This window comes from Schistocerca serialis, chromosome 2, assembly GCF_023864345.2.
Source record: "Schistocerca serialis cubense isolate TAMUIC-IGC-003099 chromosome 2, iqSchSeri2.2, whole genome shotgun sequence".
Taxonomy (NCBI): Eukaryota; Metazoa; Arthropoda; class Insecta; order Orthoptera; family Acrididae; genus Schistocerca; species Schistocerca serialis.
The window spans coordinates 914,694,976-914,715,973 of NC_064639.1; the positions used below are offsets into that span (position 1 = coordinate 914,694,976).

General features: G+C 42.9%; 1 protein-coding gene across 1 annotated transcript in view; it reads left to right on the forward strand.

Moving 5' to 3' along the window:
* The window catches only part of LOC126456513 (probable G-protein coupled receptor 179), a 1,523,402-nt gene that overhangs the window by 1,156,399 nt on the left and 346,005 nt on the right, over positions 1-20,998 (forward strand). The window contains exon 6 of the mRNA XM_050092263.1: positions 20,578-20,680. Within this exon, the coding sequence (XP_049948220.1) occupies positions 20,578-20,680 (103 nt within the window). The remainder of the gene's footprint in view (positions 1-20,577; positions 20,681-20,998) is intronic.

The following is a 20,998-nucleotide window of genomic DNA, read 5'->3' on the forward strand; positions in this document are numbered from 1 at the left end:
TGGGATGTAGTGGCAGGCCAAGAAAGGAGTGGTACCCGTTATTCTTTGAAGAATACTTGAACAATCCTCGCCTCATATGGCCGGACATAGTTCTGCTGAAATATGCGTCTGGAACCGCGAGAAGGAAGGCGATGCTTCGAGCCCTAAATCCTTCCTGGTGTACGGCAGGAGGCGAGATAGCATGTTTCATCCAATGGTGTCACAAACCATCACACATATCGTTTGTTCCCCACACAGCTCATAAATGCAGTCTAGGTCTATATACATACCCCGCAAGCCACCGTACGGTGCGTGGAGGAGGGTATCGTGTATCACTAGTAAACATCTCCCTTCCTGTTCTGCTTTTAGCTCGCAGATAGAGCCCTAATTTCTCGTACCTTCGAGGTCCTCATGAGAAATGTATGTTGTCGGCAGGGATCGTTCTGTAGTTAGCTTCAAACGCCGGTTCCCTAAATTTTTTCAATAGCGTTCATCGTAAAGTACGTCGCCTTTCCTTTGAGTTTCCGCAGCATCTCCGTAACACTTTCGTGTTGTTCGAACCTACCGGTAACAAATCTAGCAGTCTGTCTGTATATTGCTTCGGAGTTTTCCTTTAATCCGACCTGGTGTGGATCCCGAACACTCGAGTAATACTTAAAGGTAGGTCTCAGCAGCGTCCTATACGCGCTCAACTTTACAGGTGAACTGCACTTTACTAAACGTCTCCCAATAAACGGAAGTGGACCATTCGCCTTCCCTACTTCAGTCCTGACCTGCTCGTTCCATTTCATATCGCTTTGCAGCGTTGCGCCGAGATATTTAAATGACATGACTGTGTCAAGCAGGACACTACTAATACCGTATCCCAACTTTGTATGTTTGTTTTTCCTACTCACCCGCATTAACTTACATTTTTCTACATTTAGTGACAGCTGCCATTCGAGAACAACATGGCAACATACTGAGTAGTATTACTTAAGAAGTCTTCGAGTCATTCACATACCTGGGAACCTATTCCACATGCTTGTACCTCCGTACCAACTAGAAATTTTACCTACGTCATCTTGTATGATCGTACAGTCACTCATCTTCGATACCTTCCCATACACCTCAGTATCATCAGCAACAGCCGCAGATTGCTGCTGACCTGTCCGCCTGACCACATATGTATACAGAAAATAATAACGGTCCCGTCACATTTCCCTGGCATATTGCTGACGATACCCTTGCCTCTGCTGAAAACTCGCTGTCGGTGACAACGTGACAACATAATGGGTACTATGGGGTGTTCAAAAAGTCTCTCCGCAGTGCCGTATGATTGTTAGCCGCGCGTGTCGTATGATTGTTTGCCTGCCTGGGTTACTTCCCTTCAAGTGGACTGTCCCATCATTCCACTGTTTTCGTTTATCTCAGCCAACGTCAGTAGTATCGTTGGTGTGTGTCGTTACGTGTTGACGGGAACGTTGAAGTTTAGTTCCTTTGTTCGTTTGTTTCGTTTTTGTCACTGTTAGAATGCTAACCACTGAAGAACGTGTGTTTTTAGTCGAACAAGTGTTCCAACCTGGCGGTATATACACAGTTTCAGCACGTCAAGTATTTGATTTAGTTTTCACGGAGACAACACTCCCACATCGCGATACTGTGTGAGATTTGATTAACTAATTTCGAAGTACGGGTTCAGTGACAGATGCACCAAGAAGTGGTCGTCCTAGCGTTTTGCCTGAGGATAAACTACTCGATATTTCCGATAAAATGTCAATGAGTCCGAACAAGTCAGTAACAAAACTCGCCCAGGAAATAGATTTTAGTGTCGGAACGGCCCACACAGTTGTAAGGAAAAAATTAGAACTTTTCCCATACAAAGTTACAGTCGTGCAAGAACTGAAAAATACTGATCATGGCAAGAGAATGCATTATTGTCAATGGTTCAAAAATTTCGTTCAACAAAATGGAAGAGATATTCCTAATGAAACGTTTTTCACTGACGAGGCGTGGTTTCATTGATGCGGGTACATGAACTCGCAACGTTCTCTTACGTGGAGTACTGTAAATCCATTGTGTATTCATGAGGAACCACTTCATTCTGTGAAAATAGGAGTTTGGATTGCAATTTCTAGACGTCGGATTGTGGGTCCCAAACTTTTCAACGAAACAATAGACGCACAACGATACTGCAGTGATATTCTGTACCCATTCATAGGAGAACTTGTGTTAAGTGAAATATTGAACGGTTATTTTCAACAAGGTGGTGCAACCGCGCATACAGCTCGCGTTTCGATGTCACTGCTTGCTGATGTTTTTGGTGATCGCCTCCACGATCACCTGACCAAACGCTACCTGACTTTTTCTTCTGGGGTGCAGCGAAAACAACTGTCTATAAAAACCGTCCAAAATCCATCGATGAATTGAAAACTGCAATATCCACTTTCACTGCTTCTGTTACAGAAGAAATGTTACAGCTTGTGTTTGGAAACATGATTAGACGAGTTGAATTGTGTATTCAACAACAGGAGGGACACTTTCAACAATTAACGTGAAAATTTGTAAGTAAAAATGAATATTCAATAAATTAATAACTTGTATTTCACTGAGTTTAATTTCGGTATAACTGCGGCATACGGCACTCTCGGCTGACAATCATACGGCACTGCGGAAAGACGTTTGAACACCCCGTATTACTTAAAAAGTCTTCGAGCCCTCACATACCCGAGAATGTATTCCATATGCTTGTACGTCTGCAGAGGGGCACCGTGTCAATTCCTTAATCTGGAATCTGCCTGTTGCCCTGCATCCATAATTCGCAGTATATCATTTGAGAAGAGGGCACGCTGAATTCCACAATAGCGATAGTACCTAAAACTGTGCTGATTCGTGGACATATGCTTTTCGGTCTCTTGGAAATTTATAATATTCGAACTCAGGAAACGTTGTACAATTCCACAGATTAACGGTCGTAAGTATATCGGACTGTAATTTTGCGGGTCCGTTCTTCCACTGTTCTTATATGCAGCTCAAAAGCGTTCACCGATCATCGTCTTATAGGTAAGCGGCCATCACTGTTGAGGTGAGACTTGTCCGAAAATACTAGATTTTTCCACTCAGCAGGCCAGTGACGGGGTAGGCAAGCCACTCGTCCGGCACTCAGTAGACGTCATCGAACCTTCTGCACAAACATGTCCGCGCCTGCCCAGCGCTCTCTGGGCGTAAATACTGGACAAGATCCTGCAATACGGCAGTCTCAGGTAGCACCTGAAGAAGGCTACGTGTTACGTGGCCGAAATATTGTGCCAGAGCGACACAAACATCCGGCAGTAGACCCGATTATTTCACATGTCAAGATCTCGCCGGGAAAGCTTGAAGAGTTACATTGGAGTTTTCATGCTTCCTGGCCTGAACAAACTTCTTACATTCCACGTTTCAAATCTTGGTTTGCGTTTCCGACTTCTGTTCCAATTAAGACAGACCTGTTTCCAAGGCACGTGTAGAGTATCCTCACCAAATCTTGTTTTCCATGAGAGGGGAGGTAGCCCATTGCACAACCCCCAACCTGGAGGCCCAGAGACCTTGCATTTGGGGGTCCAGCCCTAGGAACATTGCCTTCCCTATGGCTCAGTGACTTGTCCTAGGCACGCTAGTTTTGGTCCACCCTAGGTATTTTATTTCCCCGGTACCCGCCATATCTGGTGAGTGTTCCCCTATCCGCCACCTGGAGAGGCGCCGGATGGGGGACTGGCAACCCCACACGGGTTTCTTCTCTGTAAGCTAACACAAATTATTTATATGTGCCATTTCCGCAATTTGTATCAATCACTGATGTTAACACCTTGCTCCATTGCACTACGACACAATTTCGACTACGCATGACTTGCTAAGGAAAACAGGTATTCTTTGCTTTAGTTTGTGAGTGATCTGCCCGCTGATAGTTAACAGTACACTGTGCATGCAGTGCATCCAGCTCAAAAATATGAAACAGGGTAGCGAACCAACGAGTAATTCCATCTTTCCATTAAGTTAGGATCCTCTGCAGAAAGCAAATATGAGACAACGATTCACGGACGAAGCACACTCTGCATTTTGCTGACGCGGATAAATATGCATGTGTACATTACCTGATATTATTAAACTAGAATCTAATTACAACCGTATATTGTGCTCACAAAACACTTTATTCAAACAGTAAATTTTAGCCAACATCTGACATTAAAGAGTAGCGTTTGCGTTTAGTACCCTTATTGAAATTTGTACCTTTGTGACCGTAAATTCACATACGCAACGGATGCCCTACAAACATGAAACTGAAGTAATCTGGATCCGTCTGCTGTTCTGATCCCCAGCTGCAGCTCCACTAAGCTGCTGTGTACTTCACTGGTAGCAGAAATACATTAATGAAACATGTATCAACACATTAAGAAGAATAATTTACCGCAGAGATTCCGTTTGGATTCGGGAAAGCAGGGGATTATGATTATCGTGAAATTAGTGAAAAGAGCTGACGTTTTTACGGGTTTCAGCTTGTTAAGTTTATAATTTTTTTTTTTTTTTTTTTTTTTTTTGCGTTTTCCTCGTCGTAATGTGTAAAGTGTCAATAGGTTTAAAAATAAGACACATTTTCTCTGGGAAAACATGCTGGCCATTTAAGTAACTGGATTTCTTTTTATCTTAATTTGATAGCTGTGAGCCTAACACATATATATATTGTCTACTCAGAAATTCGTCTGTAGGATATAAGTAGCTGCAAAATGAAAACGATTTCAGTTTGTTTTCAATACTTTCATTCCCTTCCAGCGTGTATGTGACTGATTTCATGGACGAACATAAAATGTTTCTGTCAACAGCTGAAGGCTCAAATTAATCGATCAATAGTGAGATCACCTCAACTGCATAATTTGTTCCACAAATGAACAAAACATAAAATGCATTAAGCACGAAGGGCGTGATGCCGATTCTACCAGGAAAGCGCAGTGAGATCATTACACTTACTTTCATAAAAGATCGTTGTACGCTGACCGCCAAATGAATTTCATTAACATCCCACAGCTCGAAATGTCTGTGAAAGTCAGTGTACGACACTGAATCAGCAAGAATTCAGCAAGTCGAAACCTTGAGATGACGTTTGGAACAACGCTGACCTTCGAGAATGGGACAGTACGAATAAAGACTAGCAAAACTATCATACGTGTAACACAAGGTTTCACTCGAAAACTAAAATTTCTACAGATTTAACTGAAAATTAAATTGCGACAAATGAAGCTGAACAAATCAAAAGTCGAGTCTGTTTATTTGTGCTCAGAAAACTATACTCGGCGATCAACAAGTTTCCTTTCGAAGGCTACACTAAGCCTGGAGGTCCAATGGGGCCGTATTCCATCGACAAACAAGTTGTCCGTATCTCCCCATGACTACGACCGACCGATGAAGCTCGTCCATCGCAGCCGACTAACGTCCGACACACGGCCGGCAACTAAACTGAGGACCTGCCTGAAGAGATCATTCACAGTGTCTAAACTCGGACCAAAGCAAACCACTTTCTACGTCTTTTTAAGACTCGAGCATAGGCATCACAGGTGTATAGAAACAACTAAAGGAGCTGAAAGCAAATAAGTCGAAGGTCCTTATGGGATCCCAAATCGGTTTTACAAAGATTATTCTACAGCATTGGCGCCTTCCTTAGCTTGCATTTTTGCCGAATCTTTCGCCCAGTGCAAATTCCCAAACGACTATAAAACAGCGCAGGGGACTCCTGTATATAAGAAGGAAAAAACTACAGACAAATATCTTTAACATCGGTTTGCTGCAGAATCCTTCGATATATTCTCAGTTCGAATATACTAAATTTCCTTGAGAGAGAAAAGTGGTTTTAGAAAGCATCGCTCTTGTGTAACTACGCTTGCCATTTTCTCACATGAAATCCTGCACACCAAGGCTGAAGAGTATCTTGCTGATTCGATATTTCTAAATTTCCATAAAGCACTTGCCTCGGTGCCACGCTGCCGACTTTTAACGATCATGCGGAATAGATTCTCAGGTATTTCACTGACTCGAAGACTTCTTGTGTAACAGAGCCCAGTATGTTGTCCTCGACGGCGAGTTTTCATCAGAGACACATGGGTATCACAATCCTCGAATACCGTATTATTAGCGTGCTGCCTGACACTCTCATGTGGAATAAATACCTAGACACAACGTTCCAAAGCAGTGTGAAGTGGAATGGGCGTGTGAGGTCTGTATTAGGAAAGGCAAATGGTTGATTTCGGTTTATTAGGAGAATCTTAGGGACGTGTGGTTAATCTGCAAAGCGCCGCATATAGGACATTAGGACATTATTAGACACGCGGACAGGCCGCGCGGGTTTGAGGCACCATGCATGGATATCGCGGCCCCTCCCGCCGGAGTTTCGAGTCGTCCCTCGGCATGGGTGTGTATGTTGTTCTTAGTATAAGTTAGTTAAAGTAGTGTGTAAGTCGAGAAACCGATGACCTCAGCAGTTTGGTCCCTTAGGAATTCACACATACATAGGACACTGTTCGAGTTACCATTAGGTTCGACCAACGCGCAAGTTTTACCGAGATGCTTCGGGGACACAAATGGGAATCGCTAGAGGGAAGTGACGTTCTTTTTTTTTCCCCTCGATCTTGTGACTGGTTTGTTGCGGCCCGCCACGAATTCCTCTCCTGTGCTAACCTCTTAATCTAAGAGTAAAACTTGCAACCTACATCCTCAATGATTTGCTCGATGATGTATTCCAGTCTCCGTCTTCCTCTACAATGTCCTATCATCCTGTCCCTTCTCCTTATCAGTGTTTTCCACATATTCCTTTACTCTCCGCTTCTGCGCAGAACCTCCTCAATCCTTACCTTATCAGTCCACCTAATTTTCAATATTCATCTGTAGCACCACATCGCAAATGCTTCAATTCTCTTCTATTTCAATTTTCCCACAGTCCATGTTTCACTTCCGTACAATGCTGTACTCCAGACGTACATTCTCAGACATTTCTTCCTCAAATTAAGTCCGATATTTGATATTAGTAGATTTCTTTTGGCCAGGAATGCCCTTTTTGCCATTCCTAGTCTGCTTTTGATGTCCTCTTTGCTCCGCCCGTCATTGGTTATTTTACTGCCTAGGTAGCAGAATTCCTTAACTTCATATACTATGTGAACATCAATCCTGACGTTAAGTTTCTCGCTGTTTTCATCTCTGCTACTTCTCATTACCTTCGTCTTTCTTCGATTTAGTCTCAATCCATACTCTGTTCTCATTAGACTGTTCATTCCATTGAGCGTATCATGTAATTTTTCTTCACTTTTACTCAGGATAGCAATGTCATCAGCGCATCGTATCATTGATATCCTTTCACCTTGTATTTTAATTCCACTCCTGAACCTTTCTTTTATTTCCATCATTGCTTCCTCGATGTACAGATTGAAGAGTAGGGGCGAAAGGCTACAGCCTTGTCTTACACCCTTCTTAATACGAGCACTTCGTTCTTGATCGTCCACTCTTATTATTCCCTCTTGGTTGTTGTACATATTGTATATGACCCGTCTCTCCCTATAGCTTACCCCTAATTTTCTCAGAATTTCGAACATCTTGCACCATTTTACATTGCCGTACGCTTTTTCCAGGTCGACAAATCCTATGAACGTGTCTTTATTTTTTTTAGTCTCGGTTCCATTATTAACAGCAACGTCAGAATTGCCTCTCTCGTGCCTTTACCTTTTCTGAAGCCAAACTGATCGTCATCTTGTGCATCTTCAATTTTCTTTCCCATTCTTCTGTATATTATTCTTGTAAGCAACTTGGATGCATGAGCTGTTAAGCTGATTGTGCGGTAATTCTCCAACTTTTCAGCACTTGCCGTCTTCGGAATTGTGTGGATGATGCTATTCCGAAAGTCAGATGGTATGTCGCCATACATTCTACACACCAACGTGAATAATCGTTTTGTTACCACTTCCCCCAATGAATTTAGAAATTCTGATGGAATGTTACCTATCCCTTGTGCCTTATTTGATCTTAAGTCCTCCAAAGCTCATTTAAATTATGATTCTAATACTGTATCCCCTATCTCTTCTAAATCCTGTTTCTTCTTCTGTCACATAAGGCAAATCGTCCCCCTCATAGAGGCTTTCATTGTATTGTTTCCACCTATCCGCTCTCTCCTCTGCATTTAACAGTGGAATTCCCGTTGCACTCTTAACATTATCACCCTTGCTTTTAATGTCACCCAAGGCTGTTTTGACTTTCCTGTGTGCTGAGTCTGTCCTTCCGACAATCATTCCTTTTTCGATGTCTTTACATTTTTCCTGCAGCCATTTCGTCTTAGCTTCCCTGCACTTCCCATTTATTTCGTTCCTCAGCTACTTGTATTTCTCTATTTCTGAGTTTCCCGGAATATTTTTGTACTTCCTCCTTTCATCGATCAAGGAATTGAGAAGGTATTGAGAAAATTGAGTCGGCATTTGAGACTGACTTCAGAATGATTCTACTGCCGCTAACGTACTCGTCGTATAAGGGGCATGAAGGTAAGATTAGAGAGATTATGACTCGTACCTAGGCATATTGGCAGTCATTTTTGCTCGCTCTATTTGCAAATGTAACAGAAAAGGAAACGGTTAGTACTGTTACAGGTTACCCTCCACCATGAACCATACTGCAGCTTTCGTAATATGTATGTAGATGAAGATGTAAACAAGAGATGGGATGGGAGCGTGGAGTGATGACTAGTAAATGGAGATTGCTGAAATTGGTATGTCTGATAACGTTGGCATACTCAAGTATATACGCTGGTTACACTGCATTGTAATTGACAAGGAGGGGGAACAACCAGCACCTCCATTCACTTGCCAGCTAACACAGTCGACAAAATATATCCTTCTGCCGGCGAGATCCGCGGTATCAGAGCATAGGAGATACGCTGAGGATGTTCTTTTGCTCACGGGAGGCCCATGCGTGAAAGCGGTCTGAGTAATGCAGAGAATACCACTACATAGAGTGAAAGTACTGTTATAGGAGTCGTTTTTACTATAGATTTGTGAACAGTTTCTAGCAGTTTTTAATCAATTTTGTTTAATGAAGCGCTTGAAATCGGTCCCTGAAGTACAAAAAGAGCAGAGAATTCAATGGAAAAAAAACACAACATTTGTTTATTTTCAAATATCCGTACTGTTTCCGTCACCAGACCACACTATGATGACCCGACAAGCTAGGCAAGACATGATTGTGGAGTGTCTTTAGGTCCTTCTCAGATTGGTTTTTAAATTCGGTTTACAGAATTTGCTAAACAGTGTTCTTGAATATATACTGAACGTGACGTATCACATATTTCATAAATCTGATCTCACAGTATTACGTATTTTGCTATGTTACAATTAGCGTTTCCACTTTGTTTCAACATTCATGTCCTCTGCAGCTTTCAACCATAGTTTTCTCCGTAAGTCGCGGTGTTCTCTTCATTTTTTACATCTGCAGCTATTGTCTCTCCTTCCGTGTTTGCAGTTAAATTATAACATATCTTTCTGCGAGCACTGTTTTTTGCTTTTTACCCAAATATATTTCAGCACCTCTGTACCTTCATCAGTAGGTTTTGTTTATTGAAGACTGTAAAAAGTTAACATATTTTAGGGTATAACTGATCTAACAAAGTAAAGCATAAAGGACGTTTTTGCTAGTTTTGCTTATTACCGTGATTTTACGTTACATGGTTTTGCACTGTACATACGCATTAAACAACGAAATTAGACAAAGTACGCTAATTTTTGTTTGCAGAATGCAGAAAAAGAAGGATGAGTCACAAAAAAACGTGACTAATTACAAATATACAGTCCTGGAAATTGAAATAAGAACACCGTGAATTCATTGTCCCAGGAAGGGGAAACTTTATTGACACATTCCTAGGGTCAGATACATCACATGATCACACTGACAGAACCACAGGCACATAGACACAGGCAACAGAGCATGCACAATGTCGGCACTAGTACAGTGTATATCCACCTTTTGCAGCAATGCAGGCTGCTATTCTCCCATGGAGACGATCGTAGAGATGCTGGATGTAGTCCTGTGGAACGGCTTGCCATGCCATTTCCACCTGGCGCCTCAGTTGGACCAGCGTTCGTGCTGGACGTGCAGACCGCGTGAGACGACGCTTCATCCAGTCCCAAACATGCTCAATGGGGGACAGATCCGGAGATCTTGCTGGCCAGGGTAGTTGACTTACACCTTCTAGAGCACGTTGGGTGGCACGGGATACATGCGGACGTGCATTGTCCTGTTGGAACAGCAAGTTCCCTTGCCGGTCTAGGAATGGTAGAACGATGGGTTCGATGACGGTTTGGATGTACCGTGCACTATTCAGTGTCCCCTCGACGATCACCAGTGGTGTACGGCCAGTGTAGGAGATCGCTCCCCACACCATGATGCCGGGTGTTGGCCCTGTGTGCCTCGGTCGTATGCAGTCCTGATTGTGGCGCTCACCTGCACGGCGCCAAACACGCATACGACCATCATTGGCACCAAGGCAGAAGCGACTCTCATCGCTGAAGACGACACGTCTCCATTCGTCCCTCCATTCACGCCTGTCGCGACACCACTGGAGGCGGGCTGCACGATGTTGGGGCGTGAGCGGAAGACGGCCTAACGGTGTGCGGGACCGTAGCCCAGCTTCATGGAGACGGTTGCGAATGGTCCTCGCCGATACCCCAGGAGCAACAGTGTCCCTAATTTGCTGGGAAGTGGCGGTGCGGTCCCCTACGGCACTGCGTAGGATCCTACGGTCTTGGCGTGCATCCGTGCGTCGCTGCGGTCCGGTCCCAGGTCGACGGGCACGTGCACCTTCCGCCGACCACTGGCGACAACATCGATGTACTGTGGAGACCTCACGCCCCACGTGTTGAGCAATTCGGCGGTACGTCCACCCGGCCTCCCGCATGCCCACTATACGCCCTCGCTCAAAGTCCGTCAACTGCACATACGGTTCACGTCCACGCTGTCGCGGCATGCTACCAGTGTTAAAGACTGCGATGGAGCTCCGTATGCCACGGCAAACTGGCTGACACTGACGGCGGCGGTGCACAAATGCTGTGCAGCTAGCGCCATTCGACGGCCAACACCGCGGTTCCTGGTGTGTCCGCTGTGCCGTGCGTGTGATCATTGCTTGTACAGCCCTCTCGCAGTGTCCGGAGCAAGTATGGTGGGTCTGACACACCGGTGTCAATGTGTTCTTTTTTCCATTTCCAGGAGTGTATATGCAAAACATTTTGACACGCCGATATCATGTTGCTTAAAAATCTAGCGATATGTTAAGTCGCCGGTGAAATTCACATTTACATCGTTTGGTTAGCAGATGACAAGCTGTGAATGCAAGACACCATACAGTTCGCCCTGCAAAACCATATAATGTAACATCACGGTAAGAAGCAAAACGAACAAAAACGTTCTTTAGGCTTCACTTTGTTAGATCAGCTACAACCTAAAATATGTTTACTTTTTAGAGCCCTCAATAATCAAAACCCACTGATGTTGGCCCAGAGGTGCTGAAACATGTTTGGGTAAGAAGAAAAAACACAGTGTTTCCAAAAGGCGGAATCTGTGTCCTATAATGACCTGTTCTTATTCGTAAGGCTTACAAACTTCTCAATATCCGTACTTGGTAGTTAAGTGCGCAATACACCCAGACACACGAAGCAAAAGGCGAACGCTTTTACCTGCTACGTCCAATTCCATTTCGCTGGCTTTCGTCCGCCAGCCAGCTGTGTACGGCCGAATTGGTTGTGTGCAGTGGACGAGTGCAAACGTCACTACGTGTCTTGGGATTAGACGGCCTGGTGCGGTTGTTTGAGGTCGTCCAACTAGTCGGACGAATACGCTTCCTATGAACTCTCAGCCTAACCCCTTGCCTATACGTCGGTGCTTATGTACACATATCGGAGCCGCGCTGGGTTGCATATAAACTGAAACATTACCCTCAAACTGAAGCTTTCTAATCTTCTCTTATAAGTAGATGAATATCCAAATTCGTTCCACAGCTGAATGCCCCTGAGTGTAGCTGTTCGATTGTAAAAGTCCCTTAAAGAAAAGGAAATGTGCAATACTACTCTCCGACAATCATGTGAAAAACTCATGTCTGTTACTGTCACCTCAGAGTGTACATGATCTCAAAGTGCAACGCAGGATTACGCAGCCGGTGGAAGGGACTTCAAGTCAGTGTGAGTCGGACGCTAGCAGGTCAGGGCAGATGCACAGAATTTAGCACGATATCCCTGTAGAGCATACCCAACAATTCCATCAGTCAAGCCAAGCCGAATAACTGCTTACATAATGGTCAGAGGTGAACCAACAAGTTACTGACTTGCGGAATTTGCGAATCTCTTTCTCTTGAATAAGCCATCAAATTTTTCTGAAATTGTAAACATTTCTTTGTCTGCACGTGTACACCACATTTACCGATTTCCGTTCGATTCGCATAATTCCTTCGGACTGTGTTTCCTTCTTCTTATTACTATTTGTGTGTGTGTGTGTATGTGTGTATTTCCTTTCGCACATTCGCGAGTTCATAGAAAAGTAAATTCGTTGTAAAATTAATAACTAAAGAGAAAGTAGACATTTCTTGGGCATAAACATTAATAGATAGGTCCTACAATACAGAGTAAACATTCAGCGGTGATGCTATTAAATAAATTTATTTCAGACTGAAAGTGCTGGTAGAGTGGGGTAAGAGCTAAGACGAAGATTCAACCCAGGAGAATACAAGGAGGGAAGCAAAATATTGATAGCTCAAAGAAGAAGGGTATGTGACTGTGACGTGTGTGTAATGGACGGTGACGCTGTTTTAGAGTAAATACATCGTGTGGACTGCTTCCCGTGATGCTTCGTCTTGTTAGCCTCTGATTACCCAGTCAGGAGAAATTTGCTCCTGCGACTGTTTCTCGCTTACCGGCATAACCAGTTAGCACCGGATTGTAGGAGTCGCCTACTTCCTTGATGGAAACCCCTACTATATTTTCAGGGTATGTGGCATGAGGACCTTTTGGGCATCGTTTGATGCTGATAAAACAAGCTTAATTATTTTTCAATTTGTTGTTCAATACACACCTCTTAGCTGTGGGCTCCATGACAGCTAGTTCCTTCGTAGGTTGTAGAGGAATCTTCTGTCATGAGTGGCAGACTCAAGGCTGTCGAAGGGTGCTGTATTAGCCAAAGCGTATGCCGGCGACTCTGTCAGGCGGGCTGCCCGCACGTCGATCCGTAGGCGCTTAGGCCGGTATTACACTATCAAATTTCTTTGTCAAAGATTTGATCAAAGATGTGATCAAATATTCCGTCCAATATATTTGACAAAGATCTTTGACGTAGCGCTAGAAGGGGTATTACACTGTCATCAAATTTTTCGTCAAAGTTCAAGATGGTTGACAACAACTTGTTATTAACCGCAGCAGTTGCACGTACCGCAATTGCATTGTGTGCACATGCGGAAAAGAAGTGGGGGAAAAACAGGAACCATACATACGAGGTTGACAGTCTTAAATTCCTGGGATTACAACTTGATAATAAATTCAGTTGGAAGGGGCACATCACAGAAGTGCAGAAAGGGCCTTAACAAATCTGTATTTGCAATTCGAGTGTTAGCAGACATAGGCAACATAAAAATGAAAAGCTTGCATACTTTGTCTACTTTCATTCCATAATGTCATATGGGATAATATTTTGGGGTAAATCTTCAAGTCAAACAAAAGTTTTCAGAGTCCAAAAGCGTGTAATACGTATTATTTGTGGAGTAAATTCACGGACGTCCTGCAGAAACCTCTTCAAAGAACTGGGTATACTAACTACTGCCTCTCAGTATATTTACTTCTTAATGAAATTTGTCGTAAATAATATATCTCTTTTTCCAACAAACAACTCAGTTCATACATAGAATACCAGGAACAAAAATGATCTGCAGAAGGACTTAAAAGCACTTACTTTAGTTCAAAAGGGGTCCACTACTCAGGAACACTCATCTTCAATAATTTGCCAGCAAACATAAAAATTTAGTTAGAAATAAAGATCAGTTTAAAAGGAGCCTGAAAGACTTACTACTGGCCAACTCCTTCTACTCCATTGGCGAAATTTTTAATAGAAAGAAATTATGTATTTATTCATACTATTAGTATTGTTATTTCAGCTTAAAAAAATCGACATTTTCCACATCCACGAGGATCTCCTCAGCACGGATCTATGGAACGAAAAACTAATTTAATCTGGGTGAAGCTGTGGGTTTTACGACGACACGATAAAAGCATTCAACAAAACTTGTTACGTGAGCTTACAGTGGAAGACGTCAAGTCGTACATCAATTACTTAAGAATGGATGAGCATACATTTCTGTATGTGCTCAATGAAGTATATCCTCATATCACAAAGCACAATATTCACTTAAGAACCGCTACATCTTCAGAAGACAGGCTCACTGTAACACTCCGATTCCTTGCTACAGAAGAGGGTTATGTTAGGTTAGGTTAGGTCAGGTCTCCAATCTTCTTAATCTATTTTTGTATTCAGGGTGCCTCACGTTGTAAAGCGGCTCATTAGCTTCGGACATCTCTATTAATTTTGTAGTTGTCGGCACACACCAATTGTATTTAGCGGTAATGGTTATAAAAACACTACAGACGACAGTACGCTGCACCGATGTAGCGCTCCATGTGGTAAAATGTCACATTGCAGTGAACAGAAGACAAGCGGTTTCTTTGATCAAATATACAGCGAGGCCGTAGATTTGATCAAATATTGGACGACATTTGACAAAGTCCCTATTACACTATCAAATATCTTTGACAAAGATATTGGACAAAGATTTTGGACAAAGAAATTTGATAGTGTAATACCGGCCTTACCGTGCGGTAGATGCGCTGAGAAGGAGGCGTGACCACGGTGCGTATGTGACTGATTTACGTGCCTGAGAGTGTTCTGTCCTTCTTTGGTCATTGCTAATGTTGTCCTGTCAGATCGACCGTGGTGTTAGGTGCCGATAAATCTGATTTCGTGACGTACACTAGCCCCGGCCCACTGGTCCTCTGGAATGTACAATCCCGAAGTATCAAAGCAACTCGGGCTCTGATCCGAAATGGTGTTGGTGGTCCCATCGACTGCCCATCAGTGGCAGCTTCTGTCTTGGACTCTGGCGTGAGATGTTTGTGGTTACAGAATTTCTGTCAGTACACCAGGCAGCGAGCTTGTGACTGGCTCAGTATGACAATACTGGAACAATTTTACACGATATATTATGATACAATAATCAGAGGACTGAATGCGAATGACATGGACGCCATTGGCCCTATTGATCTGTTGCCTCTAAGCTATCTGGTCAGAGTATTTATACTGAACTAAGGAGAGGATTTGCTGTGACACTTAACTATCACATACAGCCACTCTCTCGACGTAAGATCCGTATCCAAAGACTAGAAAGTTGCACAGATCAGATCAGTATTCAAGAAAGGTAGTAGGAGAGTAATCCATTGAATTACAGGCCCATATCATTAACGTCGACATTAAGTAGGATTTTGGAACATATTGACACACAGTCATCACGGATTTAGAAAACATCCTTCTTGTTAAACATAACTAGCTCTTTACTCACACGAAGTGTTGAGTGTTACTTTCATATTTCCAGAAGGGTTTTGATTCTATACCACACAAGCGGCTTGTAGTGAAATTGCGTGCTTATGGAATATCGTCTCAGTTCTGTGACTGGATGCCCCCCCCCCACATTAACCATGGCCTTTGCCGTTGGTGGGGAGGCTTGCTTGCTTCAACGATACAGATAGCCGTACCGTAGGTGCAACCATAATGGAGGGGTATCTGTTGAGAGGCCAGACAAACTTGTGGTTCCCTAGGAGGGGCAGCAGCCTTTTCAGTCGTTGCCGGCACAATAGTCTGGATGATTCACTGATCTGGCCTTGTAACACTAACCAAAACAGGATTATAAATACAAAATCAAATAGGGGTAATGCTGGAGTAGGTTTAATAATGATAAAAAAAATAGGAATGCGGGTAAGCTACTACAAACAGCATAGTGAACGCATTATTGTGGCCAAGGTAGATACGAAGCCCACGCCTACCACAGTAGTACAAGTTTATATGCCAACTAGCTCCGAAGATGACGAAGAGGTTGATGAAATGTATGATGAGATAAAAGAAATTATTCAGAAAGTGAAGGGACACGAAAATTTAATAGTCATGGGTGACTGGAACTCGATAGTAGCAAAAGGAAGAGAAGGAAACGTAGTAGGTGAATATGGAATGGGAGTAAGGAGCGAAAGAGGAAGCCGCCTGGTAGAATTTTGCACAAAGCATAACTTAATCATAGCTAACACTTGGTTCAAGAATCATAAAAGAAAGTTGTATACATGGAAGAAGCCTGGAGATACTGTCAGGTTTCAGATACATTATATAATGGCAAGACAGAGATTTAGGAACCAAGTTTTAAATTGTAAGACATTTCCAGGGGCAGATGTGGTCTCTGATCACAATCTATTGGTTATGAACTGTAGATTAACACTGAATAAACTGCAAAAAGGTGGGAATTTAAGGAGATGGGACCTGGATAAACTGACAGAAACAGAGGTTGTAGAGAGTTTCAGGGACAGCATTAGGGAACGATAGACAAGAATGGATGAAAGAAATACAGTAGAAGAGGAATGGGTAGCTTTGAGAGATGAAATAGTGAAGGCAGCAGAGGATCAAGTAGGTAAAAAGACGAGGGCTCATAGAAATCCTTGGGTAACAGAAGACATACTGAATTTAATTGATGAAAGGATGAAACACAAAAATGCAGTAAATGAAGCAGGCAAAAAGGAATACAAACGTCTCAAAAATGAGATCGACAGGAAGTGCAAAATGGCTAATCAGGGATGGGTAGAGGACAAATGTAAGGATGTAAAGGCGTATATCACTAGGGGTAAGATAGATACTGCCTACTGGAAAATTAAAGAGACCTTTGGAGAAAAGAGAACCACTTGCATGAATATCAAGAGCTCAGATGGAAACCCAGTTCTAAGCAAAGAAGGGACAGCAGAAAGGTGGAAGGAATATATAGAGGGTCTATACAAGGAAGACGTACTTGAGGACAATATTATAGAAATGGAAGAGAATGTAGATGAAGATGAAATGGGAGATACGATACTGCGTGAAGAGTTTGACAGAGCACTGAAAGACCTAAGTCGAAACAAGGCCCCGGGAGTAGAAAACATTCCATTAGAACTACTGATAGCCTTTGGAGAGCCAGCCCTGACAAAACTATACCATCTAGTGAGCAATATGTGTGAGACAGGCGAAATACCCTCAGACTTCAAGAAGAATATAATAATTCCAATTCCAAAGAAAGCAGGTGTTGACAGATGTGAAAATTACCGAACTATCAGTTTAATAAGCCACGGAAGCAAAATACTAACACGAATTCTTTACAGACGAATGGAAAAACTGGAAGATCAGTTTGGATTCCGTAGAAATGCTGGAACACATGAGGCAATACTGACCCTACGACGTATCTCATAAAATAGATTAAGGAAAGGAAAACCTACGTTTGTAGCATTTGTAGACTTAGAGAAAGCTTTTGACAATATTGGCCGGAATACTCTCTTTTAAATTCTGAAGGTGGCAGGGGTAAAATACAGGGAGCGAAAGGCCATTTACAATTTGTACAGAAACCAAATGGCAGTTATAAGAGTCGAGGGGCATGAAAGGGAAGCAGTGGTTGGGAAAGGAGTGAGACAGGGTTGTAGCCTCTCCCCGATGTTATTCAAACTGTATATTGAGCAAGCAGTAAAGGAAACAAAAGAAAAATTAGGAGAAGGAATTAAAATCCATGGAGGAGAAATGAAAACCTTAAGGTTTGCCGATGACATTGTAATTCTGTCAGAGACAGCAAAGGGCCTGGAAGAGCAGCTGAAAGGAATGGACAGTGTCTTGAAAGGAAGATATAAGATGAACATCAACACTAGCAAAACGATGATAATGGAATGTAGTCGAATTAAACCAGGTTATGCTGAGGGTATTAGATTAGTAAATGAGACGCTTAAAGTAGTAAATGAGTTTTGCTATTTGGGGAGCAAAATAACTAATGATGGTCGAAGTAGAGAGGATATAAAATGTAGACTGGCAATGGCAAGGAAATCGTTTCTGAGGAAGAGAAATTTGTTAACATCGAGTATAGATTTAAGTGTCAGGAAGTCTTTTCTGAAAGTATTTGTATGGAGTGTAGCCATGTATGGAAGTGAAACGTGGACGATAAATAGTTTAGACAAAAAGAGAATAGAAGCTTTCGAAATGTGATGCTACAGAAGGATGCTGAAGATTAGATGGGTAGATTACATAACTGATGAGGAAGTACTGAATGGAATTGGGGAGAAGAGAAATTTGTGGTACAGCTTGATTAGAAGAAGCTATCGATTAGTAGGACATATTCTGAGGCATCAAGCGATCACCAATTTAGTATAGTAGGGAGACCAAGAGATGAATACACTAAACAGACTCAGAAGGATGTAGGTCGCTGTAGGTACTGGGAGATGAAAAAGCTTGCACAGGATAGAGTAGCATGGAGAGCTGCATCAACACACATGTGACCGGATTCGTGATTTCCTGTCAGAAAGTTCTCAATTCGTAGTAACTGAAGGAAGGCCATCGAGTAAAACAGAAGTGATTTTTGCCGTTCCACAATGTAGTGTTATGGACTCCTTGCTGTGCCTTATCCATATAAACGATTTAGGAGACAATCTGAGCAACCGTCTTAGGTTGTTTGCAAATTATGCTGTCGTCAACAGATCAAAACAAATTGCAAAACGATTTAGAAAATATGTCTGTATGGTGCGAAAATCGGCAATCGACCTAACTAACGAAAAGTGTGAGGTCATCCAAACGAGTGGTAAAAGGAATGTGTCAAACTTCGGTTACACGATAGATCAGTCAAATATATAACGGCCGTAAATTCAACTAAGTACCTACGAATTACAATTTCGAATAACTTAAACTGGAAAGAACACATAGAAAACGTCGTGGGGAAGGCAAACCAAAGACTGCGTTTTGTTGGCAGGACATTTAGAAAATGTAACAGCTCTACTGAAGAGACTGCCTACACTGCGCTTGTCCGTCCTCTTTTAGAGTACTGTTGCGCAGTGTGGGATCCTTGCCAGATAAGGTTGACGGAGTATATCGCGAAAGTTCAAAGAAGAACAGCACGTTTTGTATTATCGTGAAATAGGAGAGACAGTGTCACGGACATGTTACAGGACTTGGGGTGGACATCATTAAAACAAAGGCGTTTTTCCTTGGGGTGGAATCTTCTCACGAAATTTCGAACTGTAGCTTTCTTCTCCGAATGCGAAAATATGTTGTTGACGCTGACCTACATCGGGAGGAACGACCTTCAAAATATAGATATAGATGTTCGTTTTTTCCGAGCGTTGTTCGAGAGTGGATTAATTAAGAATTATTGTGGAGGTGGTTCGATGAACCTTCTACCAGGCACTTAAGTGTGATTTACAAAGTATCAGTGTAGAATCATTCGTAATTGGTCCAGTTTATGAGATGTGGTCAGCGGTCTCTAGTCCCACTACATTTCGTTAACGGGTTTGTTTCGGTACCTTAACTGCTACACCAGGTCCTCGACAAGCGTTGTTGCATTTCATCTAGTGCATCTTACTTAATGTCACAAGGGCAATGAAGGGAGTGCAGTGTGTGCTTGTCTTACATTTCTCTGCTGAGCTCGCTCGCACTCTCTCACGGAAGTATCATTATCACACTCTTGGTGACTAATTTTCTCGAAATGTTTACACCATGCAGTTGGCCTGTTTTGAGAGATTCGTGCACTGAAGCAACCCTAGTCTGTGAGACCTTAGATAATTTTTTACTCTCCCGTTCCTGTTCTATCTCCTTGTGCTGCAGCACTATGAAAGCAACAAGAAACACTCAGCATCATTGTGACCAATGATGGATGGGTCAACGCATTCTCGGGCAGTAGTGAACATACACGTTCCACTGCTTGCTTTGCACAGTGTCTCGGGGTCATAGTGATGCTCGCAACACTCTTCCATGGTGATTAGGTGGCTATAGATGTGAACTGGCGTGACATAGTTATAACATTACCGTTGCTGCCACGGTTGGGATGCCGTTTTGAATGGTGTGAACAATGGCGTGCGGGATGTTGAAACTGACGGATGACAGGTTTTTCGCTTTTTGCCGGTCCCTCACAGAGAGCTGGTCACTCTTCTTTCTACTTTGTTCGAACTTTTTCGATCACACTGCTTCAGGTGATGGTGCGTTGTCGGCGTACGCTTCTGTCTACTCAGCATCGACTGTTGTAGCGTTGAAATGCAGATAACGAATTACTGCAAGATACTGCTCCGCCATTTTGTTTGGGCTCCTCGGTCGGCATGCCACTCTACTCTGTCATGGAAGACTGCAGATGTGTACCTAGGAACAAACAAGTAATTAGTAATGTAACTTTGTTCTTTCGAGGTAATAACTGAAACTTTCCAACTGCCCGTCGTACAAGTATGAGTACCCTCACATGACTTTTACGAGACGCCTGTGTGAAAGGTGTTTGTGCCCGTGTTGTTGCAGATCGGACGGCGGCCTGGTGTTCCTGCCCCTCGAGGTGGCCGCCTGCAACCACAGCCTGGTGCTGCTCCCGGCGGGCAGGACTTGCACTCGCCACCACGCACAGGTCAGACACACTCTCATTCTGTAGTTTTACAATCACATATGCATAGAGAATTTGACTGACGTTTCTCGTAATGAGAAATTAGAAGGAGCGATCTGTATGTGTTCGATCTGCATGAGTTTTAAATATTTCTTTATAGTCAGTATCACGTTCAAAACTTTTTTCATTGACCGGTTTCGACAGGTAATACTGTAATCTCAGATCATTAAAAACTTATCTGGTTGAACGCCATGTTCGATTATGCGTTCTTTATTCATGCCATGTTTATTTTTGACTAACTTACGTGGAACGTGTAATACGGTTGGTTGGTTGGTTGGTTTG